At 32.1% G+C, this 20,171-nt stretch overlaps 1 protein-coding gene across 1 annotated transcript in view; it reads right to left on the bottom strand.

Annotated features, from left to right (window-relative positions):
- Nucleotides 1–515: 515 nt before the first annotated feature.
- Nucleotides 516–20,171, bottom strand: part of LRRIQ1 (leucine rich repeats and IQ motif containing 1) — a 113,582-nt gene continuing 93,926 nt past the window's right edge. Inside the window, exons 25-26 of the mRNA XM_040596293.1 lie at nt 15,449–15,569; nt 516–655 (exon numbers count right to left, since the gene is read on the bottom strand). Coding sequence (XP_040452227.1) covers nt 516–655; nt 15,449–15,569 — 261 coding nt within the window. The remainder of the gene's footprint in view (nt 656–15,448; nt 15,570–20,171) is intronic.

The following is a 20,171-nucleotide window of genomic DNA, read 5'->3' as shown; positions in this document are numbered from 1 at the left end:
AACTTTTGCTGCTTCAGTAAAATGTTCTAAACAGACTTCTCTAAGAATGGCATTGCTGGCTGTTATAGCTCACAACATAGTTTCAAGCATGTATTTTATTTGTGAGAAAATGAGAATTCAGTATTTTGATATGTGACATATATCACATGAGCATGAACCATTATTACATTTGCACATCTCAATCAGTTCTTATAAGCAAGCCTGAACTTACTTACTGTACAACAATCCTTGTAGGGTTAATCAGTTCTGCATTCTACACCACATGAACATACAAGCAATTGAAAACACAAATTATGATAACTTACTGACAGGTATAAGATACTTTGACCAGAAAAAAAAAAATCCAAACCACTGTAACCATGTATAATAAAATAAGTCAAATGTAGTTAACTGAAACTGTTTACATTGGTAATAAACAAGAATCCAAAAATTGATATTCACAGGCTTAAAAAGAAACAGCTCTCCATATGCTCTCCATATTTGATGAAATCAACTAGTTACATTATCTCCAATATTCAGCTAGAATTTTTAAGCTTTTGCCTTTTCTTTCCTGCTCCCCATCCTCTGCTGAGCTGCACTGGATGGTCTCGAAATGATATCCGTTCCTTGCGAGATAGACTTAAACATGATTTTTCTGGAGTAGGTAAATTCTTTTCTAAACAATAAACAGATATGTGAAATTAAAACCCAAACAAACAAAACTCCCTAAATTTCAACGCATTACATTCTTTTAAAGATAAAACTATACATCAATATGTCTAATTTTATAGCACACAACTTTCATAATTATGTATTGCTCACTGTTTTAAAAGTAATACAATTATTTTCACAAGGTAGTGCTTTTTTAAAAAACCAAACTCCTTATCAAAATACAGTAACATTACTCACAAATTATCATATTTTTAGAAGTGCCACTATCTGTCCATTTTGAACATACTTTAAACACATGCAGAGTTCTGTAATGCTTTTGACACAGAAACTAACATCATTCATCCTTCAAGTGGATGGAGAACTAGTTCAGAAGATATATCTAAATAGCAAGTTATTGGTTTAGTACATTAGATCAAATAAAAGAGTGACTTCTTTTTTTTTCAAAGCCCAGGAATACTTAAACTTTTATGCTGAATGGTGACACAGCAAGTTTAGGAACATATAGAACTAGTGAAATAATCACTTTGTCATGCATATAGACACTTGAGTAATTTAGACATTAGTTTTTACAAAATACTTAAGACAATTACTTAAATAAAAGAACCATTAGACCTGACCAAAGGTATAGTATTTCTTCTACACAAACTAACACTTTACAGATGGAAATATCTTAGATGTCTGTAAGGAAGAAAGCATCTGTAGAAGACAACTCAAACTTTGTAAGAGAATGAGATGATGTTCACAGTACAGCAGTTTTATATGTATATATATATGTATATAAACTTAGTACGCTATCTTAGCTTATCAAATAACATTTTTACAAACACCTTTTGTGACCTATCAAAGTACAAGGTTACTAACCACACATTTTTGGTAATTATTTTTGATATTTTAACTTTTAAGTATTTTCAATAGCAAAATTAAATTTCTCACAATGAATAGTCCCCCAAAACAAAACAAAGCTTAAACCATATGACTAAATATAATTCTATCTACTAATTTCTACAACATAGTTATACATATAAAACAGTAAGAATGTCTTCATTTTCATATGGATGCTTTTTTTTAGTCTGCTAGATCTACATGTCAGGAGCTTTTCCCAGCCTACAGTTCCCCTTTTTAATGAAGTTTTAAATTATTGCAAATGTATCTTACTAAATAGTTATTTTTGCAATCAAGAGCTTTCAAGCATTTTTAATATGATCTCTGTTCATTTTCTTATTGCTCCACAGATGTAGTAAATTATTTTTTTTTCTTAAAATATTTAACTTACTCTAGGTGTACCTCATAAATATTTAAAATATTCATGTCTTGCCTTTACAGCATTTCCAGTTTCCTTGTGTTTGGATCCTTTTATTTAACATCTCAAATGGTAGCAGATATCTCTTGGTGCAGAAAGGCTTTTGTTAAAGAGCAAAGAATAAAGTTGTTTAATCAAGCAGTAAAATTGCCATTAATTCCTTTGACTGAGAACCACAACGTATTCACTGAAGGCTGAAACCCTCAAATTAGTAAATTAAGTGGTTAGTTAGTGAGACTTGAAAATAAATCTAACATGGCAATAATATTACAAAACATTGCATCCCTTTAATTTAAAGGGATGTTTTCTGAAGTTGCAAAAATTGTTAAAAAAAAAAAAAATAATACTGGAATATGTTCTTTGTTAAAAAAAAAAACAAACCATGGGAATAGCTATTGCATGTTTAGACTGGAAAAGAAGTTTGGGGCTAAATCATGCTTGAGACTGACTTCCCTATGCATTCATCTTCAAAGCTGTATCAATGATAGGTAAAGTAGACATATCAGTTATTAATTTCTATGTTTTGAAAAATCAAATATTTTTTATTATATTATTTTAAAAACAGAATAAATACAAATGCCAGAATAAAAAATTTGATAATAAATTTTAAAATTAGTTTAGAATTGGTAGAGTCAATTTAGCAAATCAGGATGCCAACCTCATCCTAATTGCCTAATCTGGATTGTTTCTGGACTAACAAATTTACTTGTTTATGAACCTGTCTGTGCTGCTAAATATTATTTTCATGATGGACTTCAGAAATCTGTAAATATAGGTTTTCCTGCCTTTCCACTTATAACTATATGCAGTTCATTGGAATGGATATGTTGTCCTTCCATTACTATGAAATGTTTATTATTATTCCACAAAAAAGTCCCCAGAGGCTCGCTGTAATTTGCTCCAAGAAACTTGTTAAAAGTCTTCCTAAGTTACTAATATATCCTTTTATTTTGACAGAATAACAGCCACATCTGTCATAGCATGAATTCTACTTTTCTAAACTTCAGAGTCAAAAGTTCACAATTTTTATTTTTTTTTAATTTTTAATTGTAACTGATTTATGCATTGTTTAGAGGGTAGCATGGTCAAATATTCTGTGAGTAAAATGTAATAACTTATTAGTCTTGAGTGCATATAAGCTGTCTGACAAAACAATGTTTTACATGTCTGTGAGAATCATAGTTCAGGATTTGTAGACCTTCAGTAATTGAGCAGGATAACTTCCTCAGCCTGAATGTATTTTTGCATAATCCCAGAGGCTCTAAAGGTGTAGACTCTCTGCTCCCTTGAATGCAGGTTTAAGAAATCAGAGGCTATCCCAAAGTCTGACAGTGAGAACTCCCTTTTTCTTTATCCTGAAGTGCTGGTTACATTTCCTAGGTTCTACTTTAAACTTCACTGTACAGTAGTGACCTGGACAAACTGAATTAAAGCATAGACTACTCTGTATTCTTTCTTTCCATCCCTTACACAGTTCTCAGCACTTTCAGCCAAACAAAATCAAACCATTGTAGGGAATGATCAAATAATTCAGAATTAAATATTGACAAGACAGGTTTGTTGTAAATCACTCCCTTTGTATGTCCCATCTTCCCATCTTTGAAATGGGCATAAATATGTATGCTTGCTCTTCTGATAAAGCACTATTGATATCTACTAAATAGCACTAAGAGATGGGTATTGTTATCAACACTGCTGTTCCAGTTATCACTCTAAATGGGGTGACGAAAGACAAAACTGGCGTGGAGATCCAACAGCCTATTCCCTGAAGAATTCTCAAAATGAGTCAGAAAAACACATAAACTTGGTGATAAAGTTTCCTTACTCCTATTCATATTATACCTAACTCTCAGACATTATACTTCACAGATTGCTTAGTGGCTTAAATGTTAGTTATGATTGAAAAATTGTGTCATAAACCAAAGAAACACCTAATTTACCATTAAAGTATTAGTCAAATATGAGAAAGGTTTTTGTTGCACGTGTAGTGAAGTAAGAGCAGTTTTGTACTTAACGAGTAAAGTAAACATCTAGGTAGAGTCTTGCAAGAGGGAACAATATTACATATAAATTAAAACTAATCTTAGGTGGTTTTTTTTGTCAATACCTGTGTTTACAACAGGTTTTCTGGTTCTACAGTACTCAAACAGGCAATTTTTTCTTTCAGAGATATTTAATAAAGACAGCTTCATTAGCAAATGGTTAGAATTTTATCTAGATCAATGGGATGAGGGAAGACAAAGAGTCTAGTAAAGGATGACAATGCCACTTTGAATTAAGAGATTGAACACAGAAATTTTCCTTAAAAATAGTCTTCTTTTTCTAAATAATAATAAAAAAACCCAACAACAAAAAAACCCCAACAAACCCCAAACCAAACAAAACATTAAAAAGAAAAGGTAACAGAATCATTATATTTTTCTCACTTATATTTGTTGTCTTTTCTTATATTTATTGTGCTTTACTTCTCCTTGGACATAAATACATTTATGCCTGTTCAGGGGAGGATTTACTGCTTTATAAGATTTTTTGATTTCAAGAATAGGGGAGAAAATAAAAAAAAGTGGGGAGCGCACTTAGTTCAACATACAGAAAAATAAAGCAAATATTACCAAAGCCCCAATGATTGATAGCAAATGAAAATATTTTTCATATTTTAAAATATTCTACCAAGCACACACCTGCTATGTGCTGCAAGGTCAGATATTCAGGTATTATTAAAATATTAAAATCTCTGTGAGACCTTTTAACTGTTCTTCAGGGTGTACTTTATTTGAATGTGTTATCTCATGCCTCAATTTTTTTTTAAGAGAGCTTATATCTTTCTCTTGCAGCATTACTAATGATGTGAACAGCTTTTACAGCAAGCTTGGATTTGCAATACCTCCGTTTTTTCCTAAACTGCTATGTATCCTGCAAATGAATGGTTCATGTATTAGCATATATAACTGAATAAAAATACTATTATCAGACATTTTGACCAGTAAAAGAAAAGGTGACATTCACAGTTATATTTTGCTATAAATATAAAGAGAATTGTAAGGCATATATTTCATTAATATGCATACATACATATAGGTATGCGCAAGTGCATTTGTGATTTATGAATAATTGTAAGCATGATCATAATACTTTCTTTTCATGTTATCTTTCATGAATGTATTTGTAGCGGGCCTTACCCAAAGGCAACAACAGAAAGATACACATTGTTTCAAGATATAAGTATCTTTAGTAGATATACGTTAGGACTGTTACATTGGCTTTACTCTATTTATAGAGTACTAATATTTTTGAATAACAACAATAATAATGATGATGATAATTATTTTTAATATTACTGGTACTAGAATTAAATAGAACCTGGTGAGTGTATTAAGTATAACTTAAGATGTAGAATAATAACATAATAACAACACAGTTATTCTAATACCCACTTATATGGGAACAAAATCTTAGCCAAGAAAAGCAATTTAATTTCTCCTATCCCAAACTAAGCTTTGGAAGACAGGCTGTAATGGTTATTTACAGTACTTTCACTTAATTGTAATATTTGACTATATGAAGTTCAAGTAGAGTCTGAGAGATTTTCAGGTGCCTGTATATATCAAATAACCATTTCTTTTGAGTATGTGCTGAAAGCTTGTCTTGGGTTAAGTTCACAAGCTTCTATTTCTAAGCAGTCACTTTTCTGTTGCTTAATCTGTTTTCTGCTATTGATTTGTTCTGGTCTTTTTTGGTTAAAGCCTGGGTCTTTTAACAAATGTCAAGGTTTACATATCCTCTGTTTTGATAAGTAATGCAATATGTAAAATGCTTTGAATGAAATTCTTGGTGTCCAAGAAGAAAAGCTTTGTTAAACAGGTTATGATAGAAATTTTATGATGTATAGTAGACGTCATAGGGCATTTATCGATCCACCTAACATTGTGTGTCTGGAGATATAATTTATTTCAAAGTCCTTACCATATTGTATTACTTAAGAGCAAATACAGCATAAGAAGGCATGGAGAAAAAACTTCAACATTTTAATAAAAGTGACCAGAACAAATCCTTAGCAGCAAAGCGTTTACATCAATTTAAGCTCTGGAAAGAAGCTAGGTTCAGCAGGTCTGTGAAAAAGGTAAATGCTACAATCTCAGAAAGGTTACTTTTTAATAATGTTACTTATGGCTGTACTGAAGTTGGATCAAAAATATATTTATTGTATTGCAATTTTACAATATTAATTTAATTAAATTTTTGTATTCCATACTTATATTTGAATAGCATTAAGAAGCCTCAGGAGCATCTTAAACAAAATCCCACATAACATGTAAAGATATATCTCCTTTCCATATGGAAAGATAAAACATACTCATGATATTTATTTTTTTTAAAGCAAATAATTAATTTTGTCTGTAAATCTCCTTGACTTCAAGTTGGTAGGACTAGAGACTAATCTTAAAAATTTATAGAAACAATTAACTTGGACATATTTGTTTACCAAACATTGATGCTGTTCTAACCAGATCATGCTTGAATAACCTGAACTCTAAGATATGACACAGTCACATGCAGGAATTCAGGTAGATAAGCATTTACAATAATAATTTATAAACGTTTATTAATTGCCATTCTACACACTTAACATAAACAACATAATAAATCTAATGTTCCAAATACATTCCTGTAAAATACAACATTTTCCTAACTACAAACAGGACTTTTAGCACCATCAGTTATGAAAGCCCGATATTTATTTTGTCTTTTCAGCTCATTATCTATTTCCCAAATTTTGACCATTTAAGATGAAATTTCACATACTGAGTATGTGCCTTTGGTGAAGTATTCTGAAATGCTAGTCACTTCCAATAAAATATGTGAAGTACTTATGCTGCCCTTTGCAGAGGAGGCTTGAAGTATGCCAAGTAACAGAGCCTTGGCTTTAGGATCTGTCCAAATTTGGATCAAGTATATACAAACTGAAGTTTCCACATGATTGGAAGGGTTCTTGATTTTTTGGGCTACATTCCCTAAAATATCAGTCAGCATGGAAATGTGCTTTACCATGATGTTACACAGAGCTAAGCAAAACTATTCCTAAAAAGAATGTTGAAGATCACGGTAGGTCAGGGAACTTAAGAGCCTGTATGTTTCATGCTTTCTGTGGCAGATGGAATCTAGCTACAGGAACCATGGAGAGGATAACAGCCAAAGCTCCTACGGGAAGGAGAGTGAGAGAAAAGGCACAGGGCTGGAATTAAAACCTGGCAGAGAAATGAGACTGACTTGGGAGTTAGGTGAGAGAAACAAAGGCTAACTTGGCAAACTATACTCTGGCATAGCTGGCATGAGAGCTGACACTGAGAGCAGAGAGAAAATGTGGGGAAGAAAGTTGTGAATTGGCAAAGGAGGACTGAGTAAGAATAAAGATGGATTAAGGGGCACTAGAATGGATCCTAACTCTCAGAATTTACATAATTACAAGAAGTGAAAATACAGGAGATGATAATAAAGGATACAGAGAACAAGGACATTAAGAGTCTGGACTCAAGATCTGCCTAAATAGTACACTAAACCAGGCCAAATTAGCAGGAGTGTTAAACTAGGACACAATGAATCTGAGGAATACTGACAAGAAATATATGGATACAAAAGGGAGTAGAGAGAGAGAGAGGGGAAAAAGGTAATCAAACAAAGATCTGTGGAAATAAACACAAGACTTGATGGTGACTGTGGAAAGGAAGCCTAAGAGTGGCTGTGAGATGAAGCTTATACTGAAATAAGTTGGAGGAGCAGAAACAAGAATTGTTCATAATAAAAGAAAGGATTACGGAACACAAGTGTGGAAAAGTCAGCAATAAAAAGAGACAAATTAGAAGTAAAAAAACCAAGGAAAGAAAGTCTTGGTGAAAAAAATATCTAGACACATATTTGTCAGCCAATGCAACAACTCTGCAGTAGTCCAACATTCATTACAGGGTTTTTCTGTGCACTGACTTGAGAAATATTTTTGAAGCTACTTGACAAATATCCCACAGCAAAGGAAAGCTAAAATTGTTATTACTTCATTATATCATATGACAGAAATCCTTGTGGTAGGCCTAATGGTTCCAGGGTTCCAAGTGGGTATTTAAGTTACGTGCAAGTCAACATTCCAGAATAGATTTTTATTTTTTAACCTGGTTTCTCTTTCAAAAAAGCACACATCTCCCAGGAACTCTCATATCCTACTAAAAGACTACCAGGCAGTAAAATTACACACTTAAAAATTAGGAAATGCCTCTGTGTACCTGTTATACATAGCTCTTGAATTATTTTAATAATTCAAAATACAGTTGATGAAATTACATGAGATAACATCATTTCTCTCTCTAGCCTGCTAAATTTATTGAAAGCAAGTTCTAAGTGACTTTTAAAATCTGCATTTAAATAATATTTTACATATGCAACCTCAAAGTGAATTAAGCAGCATTTTGTAAATTATCATTCTGTAGTCTGTTCAAAAACATTATGTATGCCCTATCCATAGTTAACTAATACATAGAAAAATATATATGCATCTCCACAATAATTTCAAATGGTGAGGAAAGCAGCATCCTTCAGCTGTGTTTAACAAATAGGAAAAAGCTCTGACCCTGCAGAATATGTCAAATTGCATGCTTGAGTATTCTTGTTATGCAAAATTATACACAAGTACTTTCCTGAACGAGATTTTCTTCTTCTTAATCACACTCACAACTAATCAAATTTTTTAAACACTTGGGCATGGAAATCAGTGGAACTACACTGATGAGCCAGGCCTACATGTGTGTTCCCTTAAATTGCGGGGAAAAAAAAAAAAAGGTATTAAGATTGCACACTATGAAACTAGGGAAATACTCAGATGTTATATCCATGAATAGAAAAAAAAACAGTAAAAAATTGAATTTTTGCAGTATGTACTAGATGCATGTATCACACTGAAATCCAGCTTACTGGCTTTGATTAAGCCAGGATCTCACCTCAGAAATTCACTTCTACCTTCATGATTTTATGTTAATTTTTGAGAGAGAAGCCTTCTTCTCAAGCAGATAATATTACGAAAAATAGCTCTCTGCAGGCATAAATGATGACACCTATGCTGATGTACTTCATTTCTAAACACAAGATTTATATCTATACTGGTTCCCAGTTTCATCTTTATAAACTGCTCATTGAATTTTTAATAACGTTTTTTCAAGGACTATTGCACTTCTATTGTTAATCAATATATCATCTCCCCAGTTAAGAAAAAAGAATCAGTGAATGTAAGAAACTCTGAAAGACTGAGTTAGACCTATGCTGTCACCAACTATTTTTATTTTGTGAATTAATCATTCCACCATTTGACACATCCATTGATTTTGTCAGCATACAGTAACCAGTTTGTCATTGGCATGGCTGTACCTGTGTATATCCATCTGTAACATTACCCCTTTGTTGACATGGCAGCTTCCAAATAGTTTATCCAGTTCACAAATGAGGAGAAGGCCCCTTCCCCTCCTAACAGTTAAACATACTGATGCTATCATCTTTCACCAGCAGATACATAAACATTATACAAGGATGGTATATATAATGACTATTACTTCTGCAGATAGGAAAATTGATGCATATAGATTCAAAATTATATTCTTAACATCAACTAACAGGCTAGCGACACAACTGCAAAAAGGCAAAACTTTTGGATCTGTGGTCAAATACCTTCTCTCATGTGGACAAAATATATCCCATCAGCACCACACACAGAAAAGTAGGTTTTAGTATGTAAGTCTGCACATGAAAAAGTTCCATTGTGCTGTGTATTTTTACATACAGGACACCAAGTAAAGTTCAGCACACTGAAGAATGTTTAAAATATAATGAAGAGTATTGTACAGATTAATTAATTTCTAATAAAGTGCCTTTTCTTACTAATTATTTTAAAGAATTATTTACCTGCCTGCACTGTAAGTCTGCAGGATATGACTGAGCTCTTGTTTGGAAGTCATTATAGAATTTCAAATATATATCTAGAGTTGTGCCACTGCTAAATTACCCTATCTTTCTGCATGGCTTTTTGCCTAGGTACCAGGCTATGCTAACATGTTTAAGGGTTTCAAGACTGCAGGTATTTTGCATTCTTTCAGCCTATAACATAGATTTAATTAGTTTCTACTGGTTTACTCTGACTATGTAAATATATGCTATGAATTAATGTATGGTGGATTGACAGCTTTTATTCTGAGGCATATTTTGTATTCTGGTAAGATGTACAGAGATATTAGTATGTAAAAAAAAAAAAGTGTTGAAAGGATGTTCAAAACAATATTCATGCTTTCCTACTAGGTATCAAAGCCTAGTAAATATTAATTACTTCAGAACAGTAGAACATGTTGTCACTCACTATATGTCTTCATTTTCTGAGCACAAAAATTTTAAACATCTTTCATTGGACAAAATGCTTGTCCTTCAATATTCATGTGGTCACATAGCTGATGTAGCTTACAGAAGAGACAGCTTTATTCCTAAAATTGTGACAACAGTTGGTAAACTGAGTTCAGCATTTTGCTGATGATAATATGTAGTTTGTACTGTAAATACGCTCTATAAATTTACAGTATTTCTACAAATTTCTAAGAAGAAATCATAAATTTTACTATTATTTTCTAGGGATTCTACTAAGCAAGGTAATGCTGAGAAATGAGAGGACTACTAAATAAGTACTTCCATATTTGATCTCATGCTTCTAAGATGTTTTTTACTCACTTTCTATAACATGGCAAACTAATTCAGACTGCATAACAGGGGAAAAAAAAAAAAGAAAGGAGAAAAATAAAAAAGACCACCAGACCACCAGAAAGCCCTTGGTAAAATATGAGTAAAAGCATGAAGAGAGAGAGCTTAAAAATGAGATGTTTACTGCACACAGGGAGTTTATAAATCCTAAATGAAAGACAGCAGTTATGGAACTAGAATATATAGACAATACTAATGCTAAGGAGAAAGATGCAGGAAACCAGGATTTTTTTAAAGACGTGTAGCTGTACCATACACTGTTTAAAACAAAGCTGAAGACTTTCTAAGGACTCTATCAATAAAATGAAGGGAAAAAAAAATCAAGGCAGCGGTTCTGTCAAGAGGAAAAAGAAGAATGGAGAGAAAGGTATAAAAAGGAAAGTGAAATAAAAATTATTGGGGTGTGTTTGTTTCTTTTTCTCCATTGAGTTTGAAGCCTTTCCACTATAATAAAGGCATTACTAAACTTTACTTTCACTGATTAACAGAATGGTTAAGTTTGAATTTATCTGAGAAATTAAACTGATAAATGTTTTGTAGTGGAGACAGTATTTATGGGACATTTTTTGAATGAGGGATGATTAAAGAATTACAAGAATCACATCCAAATCTTTAATTTTTTTCCTGGAAAGCAGTGTTTTACTGGTATCAGAGGCTCCCTGAAAGACTAGAATTCGGGGAAGAGAAAAATTAAGAATTCTGGGCAGTATTTCAAATAACAGAGGCACAGTTCCCATTGCATTCCACTTTTAAATTCTGGTTCTTCTGGAAATCGCTGTCAAAAGATTGCAGTTCACAAGACAGGAAGCAAAATGAAAATAAAGTTTAAAATTTGCAGAGAAAAGAAAATGACAAAAATGTGATGACAGGTAAACAATGTAAACATGTAGGAGGTCCAATATTGGTTGACCAGAACCAGATTAGGATGACAGAATGGAGTTGACAATTGTCATAGTCTCCTCACAAACTGGATTAGTATAAAAAAAAAACATCCTGTCTACCCAGGTGTAAAAAAAAAAAAAAATAAATAATTTAACTCCTAATTCTTGCAGAATATTTCAATGCCCATCTTGCCACTTGGTGCTGACTACACTACCCTATTTAGGAAAGTATTAAACCAAAAAAATATAACTAGCAATTCACATCAATATTTATGGAATTAATAAAAATACCAGTGAGTGTAGGACTGATATTTGAATCTTGCATAACTCTGACTGTAAGCCACTAACCATCATGGCTGATGTATGTGTATTAAAGAGAAATTATACATCATGTAAAAAGAACTTTTTTTCTGTCCTTTTTTACAAAAGGAAGGTAAATTTATGGGAAACTGAAAGGCAGAAAATATAATAAACAAAAGGTCGTTCTAACACACCTACTTTTGCAACTTGCTGGCACTAGGTAACAGAGATTAAAATCTTAGCAGTGGTAAGACAAGGATGACAAAACAAACCCAAATCCAAACAAACAAAAAACTACACGCAAAATACCACCTCAAGAAATAAAAAAAAAAATTAGTTACCATGGAGCATAAAGAAATAACTATGATTTCTGGAAGGAATATAAAGTAGTATGAGAACATAACATACTAATTAGTCTAACTGAACAATTGCTACGCTCTCTTTAGGTTATATATATTTTTTTACTTATTTTTTTTTTAATACTGGGTGAATTTAATGCACTGTCAATTTTCCCTTTGAACATATAACATGGAACCACATCAAATACTTTAAGTACATAAATGCTTTCCTTAAACTGAGATATACTATGTCCACAGCATTTCTTTTATTCTGTAATTCATTTTATTTTGTCAAGGAACAGAATTCAGTTATTTTAGGATTAAACTACCCCGTCCAGACTTTGAAGAAAAAATCTGTAAATTTCAGTGATAAAAACCTTAAAATTCTCTAAACAGGAATTCTAAGAACCTACCTTTGGAAGATAAGATCTATAAAAAGTACATCAAAGTTGGGCAATGCCCCAAAATATTTCTGAAAATCTTGACTTAGACTTTCTAAAAACCCCTCTGAATTAAAGGATAATAATTTGGAAGCACTATATGTTTTGTCTTTACGAAAACATGATAGTTCACATAGTCATGTCCCTGTAGTATATAAAATGCATTTTATTTCAGTATCATATATATTTCTGGGGTTTTTTTGAGTAAATATACCTAAAATATAATTTATCCTGCATTTTTAGACCTCACTTTTAAGACCTTAAGATGTCAACTATTTACTGATATAAATAGTGAATTATAAATATACAATATATACACACAATATATATAAATATACAGAAATATAAGAATATATAAGAAACATATGTTACCCTCAACTAATATCTCTGATATATACTAAAATCTCTCTTGGTTGTATAACACAGTTTGCCAAAGACTTCTTACCAATAATTAAAAAGAATTTTGAGCAACAACCAGGATTATGGATGTTGCAAAGTAAATTCAGTAACATTTTATTAATTAAAGCTTACTAAACCATTGACATTGAATACTCCTGAAAAAACAGTACAAGAACTTGATTTAACAATTTACTCAAATGGAAGCACCTCTAAGGTCACAGCATCTTTTCTAAGCTCTTCTGTAATACAAGTGCAGGCTAACTCAAAAGGAATACACAACTAAATCAGTAATTTAGTGATTGAAGCTTGGTTTCTAGGCTTCTTCACTGAATATTTCAGAAAGCAAAAATCAAGTACAACAGGAAAGTATATTATAATGAATAGATTATAAATAAAGGCAAATTTCTAATGTTTTCAGATTAGGGATACTATAGGGCTTATAATTTATTTTCGATCATTGAAAAGAAGTAGTCTTCGGCAAACAGAACTATATAATGAATATGTTTATACATGGCATATAAATTGTACAAAGATAATAGTAATGTCTGAGTTTATATATAATATGCATTACAATTTAATGTTTCATCACTTTAATTTTATATAGATATACATGCAGAAACATATATAGAAAGATGTAAGACCTGGGCCTTTTTTTTCCTTAGTTCCTAGACTACTGAAAGGAGAATGAATATGTAATTGTGCTGTAGTAGATGTGTACTTTATGAAAATCATATATATAAAAGACACTGTAAACTGTCTCTCTGTCTGTCACACCTAAAACTCTGCCAGTTGACTGTTCTTCCTGCTTCTTTCCTAGTCTCCTCTTTTTGAAGGCATAATACAATGACTTTTTTTTTTTTTACTGTTCCCAAGCTCCAAACACAGGAAAATTCGACATGCCTATTTTTGTCGGAAAAGCTTATTCTCATTTATTTTTCTAGATGGAGGTATAGTGTAGGTTACAATCTAGACAGCAGTTATACATTAATATGAATGCAGTGTATATTATTTAACTCAATTATTCAAGATATGCATATGTTTTATTCTGAATATATGAATATAACAATAATTTTGCCATTTACATCAGTAGCTTAGACATGTCTCACCTAAATTAGCAGTTAGGAAGCTCATCTAATTTAAGTGGTGGGGCTTCATCACTAGCCAATAGAGAGAAATGAGAAAACTCAGGACACAATTTGTTCTATTCTAAGATGGCAGGCAGAAAGAAAGAATCATATTCTTTCTCAGTGGATGTAACTAATTTATACTAGGATGACAAATTTTATCTAATCTAATTTTAGGAATGTAAGTGAATAAGCACAGATAAATTGTACTTACTGCTATTTTTTGCCTGTGTGGACTAATATAATGTAAATACATCTTTATTCCAAAGTCTTTACAAAGTATGTCATAAAAATAGAGATATCAAGTATTTTTTGCATGTTTTCCTTGATTTTTAATTTGTTTTGAAAGTGAAAAGTCAGCATATATAAAAACAATCAAAAAAGCAAATCCAGCAATTACATATAATTTACAAAATAATCTGATTTCTATTTTGACATAAAACATTTCAAGAAACTTCACTACTTGAACGGTTTTAAGAATTTCAATAATTTTGCCAAAGTTATTTAATACTGCTTATATTTTCTGTAATGTACATTTTTGGAGTTTGGAAATTTGTTTTATCTGGAAAAGACATTGTACAGAAATGACAAAATATAGTATGTCATATTATTAGAAATATATTAACATTTTCTACAGTTATATTACAGAAAATAAACCATGAAATTCATGATGCTACCAATCTATGATTTTCAGGGTTTTTTTTTTCATTTTTTCTATATATACAGTCTTTTGTTAATTTGTGGGATATTAAAGTGGTAAAAATATAAGGCTTTAAAAGGATCCTCTGCCAGTGAGCTATAGTAAGTTCAGTGGGATGCCTATACTACAGCATAATTGGTAATCAACATGACAGAAATCTGTGGCTTGATTAGGATACATGTTCTGGTATTCAGTTAACAAAACATGCATTTTTCAAACCTTTTTTGGAAAAAAATGAAGGAGAACATTAAAAAACCCACTATGTTTTATAATTTAGAGAAAAGAAAGTACTTTAAGAATACAATCATCAGAAGACCTAGCATACATCACAGGGAACTTCCTGGAAAATCACAAGAGGAAAATCTATTGATACTGGTGACATGGTTTTTAAACAGAATTGTAGAAAAAGTACTTTTATGTAAGAAAGAAACGGAAAGATAAGTAGCATGTGTTACCAGGGATTCCAAGCATGCTCAGTACCACCTAGCACTTTAAAGTGATCTTTAGAAGTGATATTGAAAAAAAAATGTAACTTACTTGAAGTTCTTTCTGAGTGTCTGTGTGGCTGCTTATTTTTTTCTCTGTTCTCAGTCAAAGTACTTCCACTGGCCATGGAAACAAGGTCTAAATCCGTGTCTTCTCTGCTTACAGGGCTTGCCTGGAAGCAGTGGGAGAGAATGTACACAATCATGAAACAAAATATAACATTTTCTGAATGCAGCTCACATTACCCCAAATAAACAAACAGGGTCTGTCAAACAACCTTCTTCAAAATGATACCACAATCCTTTATTGTTGCCTAGGCTGAACAAATGCACTATGTCAAAGCATTTTTGTAAATAAGAGCCGATCTTAAAATTGTGGTTTGTGATCTGAGTCAGTGCAACAACAAAAGAAAACATTTTAGTACAGTAATTTTGAAGAAAATCAATCTTGCAGATGGCTGATGAAACCTTAAACAGCTTAAGATCATTTACTGACCAGTCTATAATTTAAGTTATAGTTGAATGTCAGAGATGTCATACTGGATTATTTTCTGCAATATTTATGTTTTATCCAGGACACGTATCGGTTCAATCAGTCAAGGGCCCCAGTAAGTAATTTAATCTTTTAGGTTTTTGCTAATTAACCATAACCATCAGACAGCATTTTAATTACACTTTAGGTAAGAGTATTATATTAATTATAAACTTCTAACATCCAGTGGTGGTACGTTTTGGTTTGAGGCATAGTATCTGCACATAAATATGGCAAAACATAAATGAAAATCACATTTCATTTTAGCAATGGGTCCTTGTTTTGGGAACAGGTAGGACAAATGTTAAAAATACTGACCTGGAAGATAACATACACTGTGAACAGTAGATTGTTAGTTTTGCGGAAATGACTTTGCATTTACTGAACAAGAACTCCCTTTCCTTGAAATGAAAAGCTATTCAACACCAAAAGCATCCATCTAACAATACTGTTAACTAGATATTGAGGGTTGGTAACCATGATGGGGAAAAATCAGACACTGCGGAAGAGCGATCAACAAAATCTCCAGTGTAAAGTCAGTCAGCTGGAAATACTAAACATAAGGATACACTTTTGTAGTCTCTGGACCTTCAGAAGCAGAGTCCAGAAGATAGATTAAGTCCTTCCTCTATCTGGGCTGAAAAGCCTCAAATCCTTTGAGAAGCTAGGTGTCTGAGTAGGCTAATTTTTCATAAAAAACAAACAAACAACAATAAAGGAAAGACTATGCTAGTGGTAATGTCACCAAACTTTTGCAGAATATTGTAGTAGCTAGAATGGTCGATCAGGAATTGAAAGACTGGGTCTCAACTCCTCCCTCGGGGGGCTGAAGCCTGCAGCTCCCTTCTTCTCAGGAAAATGTCGTTACTATAAAGTTGTAGGCTACTCTGGAGGAGACGATCTCCAGACTTCCTGTTCAAACCAGCTCACTGTACCAAGAGCAGCACTGCACCAATGCAGACAGGCTTTGTAGTCCAGTGTAACTTAGAGAACTCGGATGAAATGTAGACCTGGTTCATTTCTTTGTCTTTACCCAGTCACTGTTTAATGTAAAATTCATTAACAAGTTCATGCATTTTCAAACCAACAACTCCGAAGATACAGAGATTTTACCCTCTTCCTTAGTGACTGTGTACCCTTTGTGTCAGCACAGAAAGTTTATCCCTTGTTTTCTGATGCTTGCCTTTTATATGTTTAATAACCATGATTTTAAAGTTTTGCTTTGCACAAGTAGCAGGCTGTATTATTGCAGTTAACATCAATATTTTATTTTCTCTTCCATAGCAGTGTCAAGAAACTTTGAAAAGAGTAAGTAAAAGAGTAACAGTTTTACCCTGCCAACTCTTTATATTTTTCACCTTAATACAGTTGTTATAAGCTTGTGAGAGCTCCATATGCTCAAAATCTTTAAACTGAAAGCTTTTAGTATTTCATTAGTAAAAATAATACAATCATTGAGAGATTTAAATCAATGGAACTGATAATTCTTATTTCCATCTAACCTATTTCAACACAAAGCAGAAGTCTTCTAATGTCCCAATCCCAACGACTCAAGAGGCCACAGTATTTTAAACAACTAACCTTTCCATGGAATTATTATCCAACCACTATCATCATAGAATCCGATGTTCATCATCTTGCAGACAACAATATTCAGTGTTGTATGCTAGATTTTAATAGGGCTGCCTGGCGCTCTGATGTAAAGTATTTGTTATTTTCTTTCAAATAAAGATAAATATTTTCACCCAATTACAGTCAGAGTAATACTTAAGGTTGTATTAATCACTGGAGCAAACTTAATTTCAAGTTTGTAAAGAACCTGACTGAAAGCCCTCTGAAGCTAATTAGAACCTTCTCTTTTACATCTATAGCTTAAAGCCAAAAATTTGGAAGAAATTTAAGGTACTGGTACACTTTTTCACAGAGTGCAGTACTGGACTTTCATCTGTAGTGATCACCATATTTAACCCTTTAGACTTTTTGCCCTTATGTTTTATTGCTACAAATCCTTTTTCCAATTGGAAATAATTTCAATCAGGAGGAATCTTTGCCTTGAATAAAACTCTGCACCTGAATATTTTTCTTTTCCTATGTTAAATTACCAAGAAATTCTGTAACCTTATGAGGTAAAAAGCGCTTTTAAATTCAAGTTATATCTTAATGATTTGGAGACACTGACTAATATTCAAGTGGTTAACCATGCAGGTAACTTGAACTATATACAAAGATGAATCAGGAAGTCTATCCTACTTGTCATTCAGCAAAATCATATTAATTTCAAGAGCCCAGTTTAAACTGTTAGTCAGCATGCCCTCCTAAAAAATTATGCAGTGGTAGTAGTAAGCAAAATTATCAAGATTAACATAATAAATTCTTAGATTTACTGCAGGTTACTACATAGGGTTTATTCCTCAATGAGAAGGGCTAAGACTTTATTATTAATACTCAACCATTGAAACACCATTTTGTATCCATGAAAAAGAATGTCTTAAATTCTTGGAATGTGCACAAATATAATTTAGAAAATTATATTAATTTAGTATTTTCAGAATGCAGGCTTATGGAACACATTCAAATTAGGGATACTATTATACACCAGGAAACTTTATGATTGAGCACATGAGATATGAATAAACTACTGGAAATACTCAGGAATGCTTTCCTCATTGAAGTATTTTTTTTTTTTAATGTATATTTTCCTATTTTTTTCAGTTTACCAGAGCTTTTCCTTCTTTTTGATAAAGATTGTAGCTGTTAACTTTGGTTTTGTTATAATTTCATAGCTTTTATCTGAGTTACTGTGCAAAAGCATTAGAAGTATGTTCACGTTTCAACGTTTAAAAGTTAAAAGAACCCATATAAATTTTAAAACTATAATTCTCCAGCCGTATGTATGTACAAACCACATCATTATTTCATTGCCTATACAGTACTTCTTTCTGTATTAGAGATATTTTATTCATTTTTTCTATTTTTTGACCTAATGTTGTCTTTTTCTCTGGATTTCATTCATGTGGAACAGCTATATAATTATGTGGCACAGGCTGCGACAATCCCATAACATTGCCAGTTATGTGGACACACCACATAATACTGTTGTGGGATTGCAGCAGTATTTTGTGGACAGAATTGCTTACTGTAAATAATATACAACCTATCTATCTGCACATATGCTTACCAATAATTACATAATATGTAATTTAGATAACCTTATTGGATTATGATTTGCTCAAATTACAGCAATTACTATTTCAGATTATGTAACAAATAACTATTAGTGCCGCTGCAAAACCCATTGTAATGGTCACTTGGTTCACGATTTCAGCCACTAAACTTTATCAGGAACCTAAGAATTGGACACAACACAGAGAAAAATCTTGGACAAAATTTTAAAAAAATAGTAATAGCAACATTTAAGTCTTAAAAGCATTTTTCCAACAGTGAATTTTAGAAGAGTTTATGAAAGCATTTCCAAAACATGCATATTGCATAGGCGGTGAAGCTAAGGAAGACAAAGGTTAGAAAGGGCCAAGATTTCTGACTGCAGAATGAGGCATATGACACATCATCTAACTGGGAAATACGTTTTATGCAACATTTTACTTTATGTATATGAATGTAAGACACTAATTCTGTGTAGTCTGCAAGGTTTTGTCTCATTTTTTTTAACATCCACAATCACATTTAGAAGAATATTGCTAACTTTGCAATAAAATGTAAAGTCAGTATGTGTGTGTATATATATATATATAAATAAAAAAGTATAAATTGGCCTGCAGGCCTCATAACAGTGCTCACTATCGAAGGAAATTTTGAGTATCTCTGACACTAAGTCTTTTCATTTTGTCAATCTTCAGATCATTAAATTGTTCATATTCCCTTTCCTCCCAATCCACAGGACTAGCCTTTTCCAAAAACACAAGTTTTTTAAATGCTGCAAAGGAAAGAATGCATCATGAAAAGAGTAGAGGGCATTTTATGATTTAAAAAAATAGAGAAAAGAAATTGTAGGAGTAAGTCTGATTTTATACACTGGTTTTAATAATGTCACTGTATTAATATGCACGTCCAACTTACTGTCTTTCAATAAGTGACACTGTGGGGATATTAGAATGATTTAGGTATGTGACTTACAGAATTTAAGAACATTTAAACTTGTTTCATTGACAAGAATACACATTTTCAGCAAATATAATTGGTGCCGAACTGTATTTAATTTTTTAAAACATTACTTAAAAGGTCA

The sequence above is a fragment of the Falco naumanni genome, chromosome 5, assembly GCF_017639655.2.
Source record: "Falco naumanni isolate bFalNau1 chromosome 5, bFalNau1.pat, whole genome shotgun sequence".
Classification (NCBI taxonomy): Eukaryota; Metazoa; Chordata; class Aves; order Falconiformes; family Falconidae; genus Falco; species Falco naumanni.
This window is presented reverse-complemented; position numbering and strand designations above follow the sequence as displayed.